General features: G+C 43.2%; 1 protein-coding gene across 1 annotated transcript; it reads left to right on the forward strand.

Annotated features, from left to right (window-relative positions):
• Nucleotides 1-100: 100 nt before the first annotated feature.
• LOC134038539 (pyroglutamylated RF-amide peptide receptor) lies at nt 101-6786 on the forward strand. Its single transcript, XM_062483974.1, has 7 exons — nt 101-639; nt 1275-1682; nt 3920-4078; nt 4269-4330; nt 5183-5415; nt 5810-5907; nt 6066-6786. The coding sequence occupies exons 2-7, from the start codon at nt 1352-1354 to the stop codon at nt 6581-6583; spliced, it is 1401 nt and encodes a 466-aa protein (XP_062339958.1). The 5' UTR covers nt 101-639; nt 1275-1351; the 3' UTR covers nt 6584-6786.
• The last annotated feature ends 749 nt before the right edge of the window (nt 6787-7535 follow it).

Here is a 7535-nt window from a genome sequence, read left to right on the forward strand (position 1 = left end):
TTTTGATCGTCGCTATATGACCTTCAGGTGTGATCTTAAACTCCGCCAATTAGTACTTTTCAATGTACTTTCCAATACAGGCTGCAACGATTTCCAACAGTTGCTCCGTGTCTGATTTCAACCGACAGGTTCCCGAACATCCACCGACCACTGAAGTAATTCACCATTTACTGCTTTCACAGTTGAATCTGTTAGTGATCTGTAGTCTTTTGTGTTAGTATTTTGGCTCAATACAGTATTGTCTAATTATAAATAGTACAGTTTCGTGCGTTACTTTTTTAATTGACTCATCATTGGTAATATGATTAAGGGTGTTTTTTTCAGTTAATTTTCATGAAACCCGAAAACGGATATGTTTATGGTACCAATGCGATTGCTTTTTAAAACTGGCAAGTCTATTACATTTTTGATGGCTTGAAAGTATGCTAAAACAGACAAATAATTGAGGAATCATAGTTAAATTGCAACCATTTTAAAATCTCAAAGCTGGGAAATAATACGTAAGAGCCTGCACACTTTTTCATGAGGAGTAGCGGTATGAGATGTCACTGTCAGTAACGCGGGATAGGAGTCACAGAGACTAGTCTACAGAGCGCGTTAATCACCTCAACCACCTGGAGTTGATCCCCGATGGTCAAGGTAAATCCCTTTGTGTTATTTCTTGGAATTTTAACGTAAAATACAATACATCGGAGTGTAAGTTCACAACGTTGTATTCGAGTTTGCATTACAATTCGATATTCAACTCTACTCAATTGAGTTTATTAAACTGTAGCCTAACGCGAACAAAATGTTCGATATAAACCTTGCCTACTCAGCCTAAAAGATGTGTTCCTAAAACATTTCGCTCTCATCATCAAAAGTTTAATAATAAGGTTCCCAGTCACTAATAAGTGTGAGGGGATGTGAATGTAATGTTTCACAGTTTGTAGCCGAGCCATTTAGCGTTAAAATTTATTATTATTAATATTTTTATTATTATATTACAATGGTTATCTGCACATTTTTATAAGGTGAATGAGAACACCAACAAACTGCATAATTTCCAATTTGTGGATTGGGGGCATCCCACTTAGCATTACATTAAAGTGAAGGACAACCGTTTATATTCTGCTTTTGTATGCCTTCAGTATGTTGCTGAAAAACAATGGTCAGGTCGAAGATAGTTCTGTATTGAGATATCAATGAAACATGCACTTGTCTTAATTAATTTACATTTAGTAACTCATCTCTAGCAGACATTACAAAAACTCATCCTTTTTTTTGTCACACAGAGAACACCCACCTCCTCCACACCAACACCTCCTATCTACCGCTTTCAACCACCGTCCCTCCGGAGACTCCAGCCACCATGAACCTCACCGTCCAGCTTCTGGACCTGTGGCTGAAAGCCTCCAACCTCTCTCGGCGGCAGTTCATCCAACAGTACTCCATCCCTCCGCTGGTGTCCGTCCCCAGGTTGTCCTGGCCCCTGCAGCCCCTGTTCGGGCTGCTCTACCTGGTCATCTTTGTCCTGGCAGTGGTGGGCAACGTGGCCGTGCTGGTGCTGCTGTGCAAGAGGAAGGCCCTGCAGTCGGCCAGCACCTTCTTCATCTGCTCTCTGGCCCTCAGCGACCTGCTCATCGCTATCGTCTGTGTCCCTGCCACCCTGCTCCAGCACTTCTTTGCCAACTGGCTGGCAGGTAGGTGCAGGTGCACAGCACTGTGATAGGGTGGTATACTACTGGAGATGTATACTACTGTAGATAGGGTAGTATAGTATTGTAGATAGGGTGGTATAGTACTGGAGATGTATACTACTGTGATAGGGTGGTATACTACTGGAGATGTATACTACTGTAGATAGGGTAGTATAGTATTGTAGATAGGGTGGTATAGTACTGGAGATGTATACTACTGTAGATAGGGTGGTATACTACTGGAGATGTATACTACTGTAGATAGGGTAGTATAGTATTGTAGATAGGGTGGTATAGTACTGGAGATGTATACTACTGTGATAGGGTGGTATACTACTGGAGATGTATACTACTGTAGATAGGGTAGTATAGTATTGTAGATAGGGTGGTATAGTACTGGAGATGTATACTACTGTAGATAGGGTGGTATACTACTGGAGATGTATACTACTGTAGATAGGGTAGTATAGTATTGTAGATAGGGTGGTATAGTACTGGAGATGTATACTACTGTGATAGGGTGGTATACTACTGGAGATGTATACTACTGTAGATAGGGTAGTATAGTATTGTAGATAGGGTGGTATAGTACTGGAGATGTATACTACTGTAGATAGGGTGGTATACTACTGGAGATGTATACTACTGTAGATAGGGTAGTATAGTATTGTAGATAGGGTGGTATAGTACTGGAGATGTATACTACTGTAGATAGGGTGGTATACTACTGGAGATGTATACTACTGTAGATAGGGTAGTATAGTATTGTAGATGGGGTGGTATAGTACTGGAGATGTATACTACTGTAGATAGGGTAGTATAGTATTGTAGATAGGGTGGTATACTACTGGAGATGTATACTACTGTAGATGGTGGTATAGTACTGTGGATAGGATGGCATAGCATAGTACTATAGATGGGATGGAATAGTTTGGTGGATAGGTGGCATATTACTGGGGGTAGCTGTAGGTACAAATTGTTTTTTTTAAGTATTTAAAGTTTAAGTATTATCTTTGTATGAAATGTAATAGGAATAATGCTGTTGAGTAGTGGTACATGTACTCTATAAACACAGTTCCATAATACCACGTACTAAGATTAGCAGGGATGATGGGAGGGTGGATTAGGCAACAGGGGGTAGATGTATGTCTCCATGGTGACAACCATTCAGTTTATTAAATGATCAGGATTTTCCCAGTACAAACAAGGTGTAGTGTGTGCCGATCAGGTAATATATGTGATATGTCAGTATGCCAGCATCACCACCTGCAAAGGCCAATTGGTTTGGCCTTTGCAGTCTATATTTGAGGTGGATATAAAAATATGTCTGCCATGGTTGTTTCTGAGTTGTTAAAGAATTTCTTTATGATCACTTCTACTACAGCTCTTTATCGTATTTTTCCAAACTTTCAGCACACTTTGGGATTTTAATTAGTTATTTTCAACTCTAGAAAGCGTCATTAAAAATAAAATATTAAGGATGTAAACAAGTTACTGACTGGACACAAGTTTGTATTTTTTTCTACTTACCTGAATATGAAAAACTGTTTTAGTCATGATATCCTTGATATATGAATATGGAATAGCACAAGAATATGGAAAATTAGAGTACACCGGTTTAACTGGATCTCTGAGAGAAACAGCACAGTCCTATTTCTTATTTCCTAACAGGTTTCTCGTCACCTGGTCCGGAAGGCACCTTTCTTTCAGAGATCCAGTGTACTCTAATCTTTTTGGATGCATCTTCACAGTGTCTCTGCTCCATGGGGTTTTCCAAAATGTTTGTGCTGGGCATTCGAAGGTCCAGACTGTCAACTCGGTTCCATTTCCAATACCACTGACCTTCACCCTTGATTAGGATGGTGCCACCTCCATCATAACACATTCAGCCACTATAGGAGGGGAGTATTAAAAGATCAACTGCAGGGGCTTAATGTCAATGACTTTCAGGAGTCCATGATAACCTCTCCTTTTCAACATCTAATCATCTGTAATAATTATATGTCTGCACATAGTATGAGGTTGTCTAAAATGTATTCTGCTCATGGCAGCATTGTAGCAACACTCGAAACAAATACTCTCTGGTATACTTCCCTTCTAAATGTAAGTACTTGAAGATTGATATAAAAGTAATTGGATTTCAGTCTAGTGGATTGTGAATTGTAGTGAACCAGGGAGAATTACAGTCTGCTGATGAGTTCAGAGGCCATCCAGTGATTCATTTTCGTTGTGGATTTCAGGGGATTTTCTCTGCAAGCTGGTGCCATTTCTCCAGGTGACCGCCATATCAACCAGCATTCTGATGATGACGTGCATCGCCGTGGAGCGGTTCCAGGGCATCCTCTACCCGCTTCACGTCCGCAACGGTTACTTCCTGTTCCATGCGTGCAAGATGTTGGGTAAAAAAGGAATGTGTGTGTGTGTGGGGGGGTAAAAAAACCTTCACAGGGAAACCATTTGTTGTTTGTCAGAAACAGCAGGTGTTGAATTTCCATTGATTACCTGATCATTCAAAGAGGCTGCAGAACGCCCTAAGTTCACCTCAATATTGTAAAACAAATATTTTTCTTCATCTGTCCCCCTTTCCAGCGGCTGTATGGCTGGGCGCCGTGGCGATAGCAGCCCCGTTGTTGTTCATACAGAAAGTGGAGGTGAGATCAATGCCAATATCAGGATGTTATCATCCTCACTCCATCCTCTCCTGTACGCTCACTTTATGAAGTCAACACTGACCCTGTTCCTCACTCTGATTGGATGCCTTCCCTTCGCTCATATCCTTTCAGACCCTACATTGTTACTCACAAAAGCTTAATATCTCTTGTATGTATGTATGTATGTATGTATGTATGTATGTGTGTACCGGTATATGAATACTTACATCGGCATTGAAAAGTAACTGAATTACATTGTGATTCCCTTGGACAAAGTAACTGGCCTCAACAAAGTTACATGCCTTAGTTCTTCTGTGAACTAGGTCACTAACTGTGCGTTGGAAATTGTATGTCTACCTTTATTCAACTGCAAATGGGTTCTGGCCCTGCAAGGGCACAATAATGCTGATAAGAATTGACTTTAGTGTGAAGGTCACTGGTCTTTGTAGTCAAGACATTGGGCATCTTGTGATCCGAGCAAGCCATGTTTAGACGTTGGACATATTTCTTGTGAAAGATAGATAATAGAGAAATAATACGTTGATATTTGTCAAATAAAGAAAAAAGTAATATGGATTAAGTAAATTATACATGAAATATTTTTATGCGTGTAATTTAATCAGTCATTACTTTGGTTCACATTTGACGAATATTAACCTAATATGTATCTATTATATATATAATGTTGTTACAGCGTTCAATTACTTGATGCACGCTGTCGGCAGTGACGTGAGCTTAGCTAAGGCGAAGCTTTAGCGAAGTGAAGCTCACTAAGGCTTGACCCCCCACACTCTGACTTTCGCATCACTCCCACCCCCCCTGACTCCCTGGACCCCCCCCCCCCCATCTCAGGAGAAGTACGACTTCCTGTACGACATCCTCCACACCTGCTGCCTGGAGGTGTGGCCCTGGGTGCAGCAACGGCAGGTCTACACCACCTGTCTGTCCGTGTTGGTGTTCCTGGTCCCCATGGTAACCATGGGAGTGCTTTACGGCAAGATCATTCGTGAGTTGTGGGGGAAACACCGTGTTCATGACATCATGTTCCAGACACTTCCTGGTTCGGAGATCAACAAAATCACCAGGTAGGTAGGACCCCTCTGTTGTCAGTCTAAAATACCCGGTTCGGATTCTTCAACAATAGATTTTATTGTAGCGTGGCCAATTACTTTATCAATGTCACCAAACACTTACAATTAATCAATTTCTGTCTCTTTCAGTCAGTAGCCACTAATCATTCACAATGTTGGGCATTTGAGTTGTGGCCATGCACCACTTGAGTATAATTCCTTCAAGTTTGCCACTGAATATGAAGTAGATGATGTAGTAGTAGTAGATGATGTTGTAGTAGAGGATGTTTGGCAGTAGAAGTGGGTGCACAGTGGGTGCACAGTAGAACCCTATCAGGATGGGTCTGATGTGTGCGGGTGCACAGTAGAACCCCAGCAGGATGGGTCTGATGTGTGCGGGTGCGTGCAGGAGAAAGAAGCGAGCGGTCAGGATGATGGCCACGGTGGTGCTGCTGTTCGCTGTCTGCTGGGCCCCCTTCCACGCAGTCTCTCTGCTCCTCGAGTACGGTAGGCAACATGCACGCCAGACTCTCCACCACAATGACTCTGCCAGCGGATGAGATGAGTCCATGGCTGGGGTCAAGTATATTTGGGGAAGGCTCCTGCGTTGTAAAGCCCAGGTTCAGATCTTGTGTGATGTCTCTCTCTCGCTCTTTCTCTCCCAGGGCTGCTGGAGATGGACCTGAACTCCGAGTTCCTCCTGATGAGCTTAGTCCAGATCCTGGGCTTCAGTAACTCGGTGTGCAACCCTCTGGTCTACGCTGCCCTCAACACCAACTTCAAGAGGGACCTTGTGGCCCTGCTGACCCGCCGCCAGAGGACCAAGACTCGCTGGTGGTCCGGCGTGGCGGTGAGGCGGCCCCGGGGGGCGCGTGTGGGTGTGTCGGAAGAGGAGGGCCCGTTCCCCAGCAGCAGGGCAGGGCGAGGCGTCACCCAGGCGGGGCTGCGTCAGTGGAGCAGGGTGGCCTGGGAGCTGGAGGCCATAGCTCCGGCCCGGAGGGAGCCGGGACAAGGGGGCTCGTCCAGACCCTTCACCCCGCTGCACCTGTTCAGCGTGAGGCCCAAGAATAGCAGCAGCCCCCTTCTCCTCAGCGTCACGGACCCCCCGCACAGCAACACGGCGGCGGGCATCTTCTCAGGGTCAGACGCCACAACCTCACAGTCCAAGCCTTTCAACTTCTGAGGAAAGCAGAGAGACTTTTTTTGTTTGTTTTTTTGAACCTTTTTTTTCCAATTTTTCTTTCGTAATTGTTTATGCACAAACCGTGCATGTGGATGATCGTGAGTCAATTAATTTGTGACCGTCTCAGGGAATCGACCGACAGCAGATGCAGCTGGGACATTCTGGAGGCTAAACGTACGTGTTCACCAGGTTGAGATGATCACACAGGCGAAACCTGCTGTTTGCTGTCTGCTGTTTGTCTAGCAAGGCAAGGTGGATCCAGCAGATGGAGCCACAGTTACACACTGATGCCTGAGAACACAATTCTGAAAATGCTACTGAGGACATTGAAATCAAAGGTGGATTAAAACTCTTTGAACCAGAACAGCTTCTATTGACCCAAAGATAAACTTAAACCCTTGAATGAATTGGCTATCAAAGCCTTTTGGATCGCAAACATCAATAGAAATGATGGTTTGTCAACTGACAAGGCCTGAAGGAATAGTCCTTTAGGTTCCTTTTAGATGTAGCAAATGGATGGGGGGAAAAAAGCCGTTGACTAATTGTTTTGATATTTCTTGTCCTTTTGGATGTTGTGTATTTGGTTTATAGTATGTCTTTTTGAAATTTGATTAAAAATCGTGAATCCATTTTTAATCGAATCGTGAGGAACCAAAAGATTCACACCCCTAATAGACGGTAAGCTGTACATTTCTGTTTAACATTTAACCGCGTTGCAGAAATAAGTCTATTCAAGAAAAGTCTACTTATCGTGAACGAGTTCTTAGAAATCCTTCAGCACACGTTCACTTGTTTTGTAAGTATGATTAGAAGGCAGAGTATTCTGTTTTATAACTTGGTATTAGCAGAAACAAAACGTACGTTGTCCTTTGGCATTTAGTAGTGTCATAAGGGCAATTACACTGTCTTGTAAAAAAATTACTTTACAGGAACCCTCTGTGGCTCAGTGGGT

This window comes from Osmerus eperlanus, chromosome 18 (genome assembly GCF_963692335.1).
Source record: "Osmerus eperlanus chromosome 18, fOsmEpe2.1, whole genome shotgun sequence".
Taxonomy (NCBI): domain Eukaryota; kingdom Metazoa; phylum Chordata; class Actinopteri; order Osmeriformes; family Osmeridae; genus Osmerus; species Osmerus eperlanus.

Coding starts and splice junctions, on each gene's coding strand:
- LOC134038539 (XM_062483974.1), top strand. CDS start 1,352: ATGAACCTCACCGTCCAGCTTCTGGACCTGTGGCTGAAAGCCTCCAAC. Junction 4,079..4,268: donor CCATGCGTGCAAGATGTTGG/GTAAAAAAGGAA, acceptor CCCCCTTTCCAG/CGGCTGTATGGCTGGGCGCC. Junction 4,331..5,182: donor TGTTCATACAGAAAGTGGAG/GTGAGATCAATG, acceptor CCCCCATCTCAG/GAGAAGTACGACTTCCTGTA.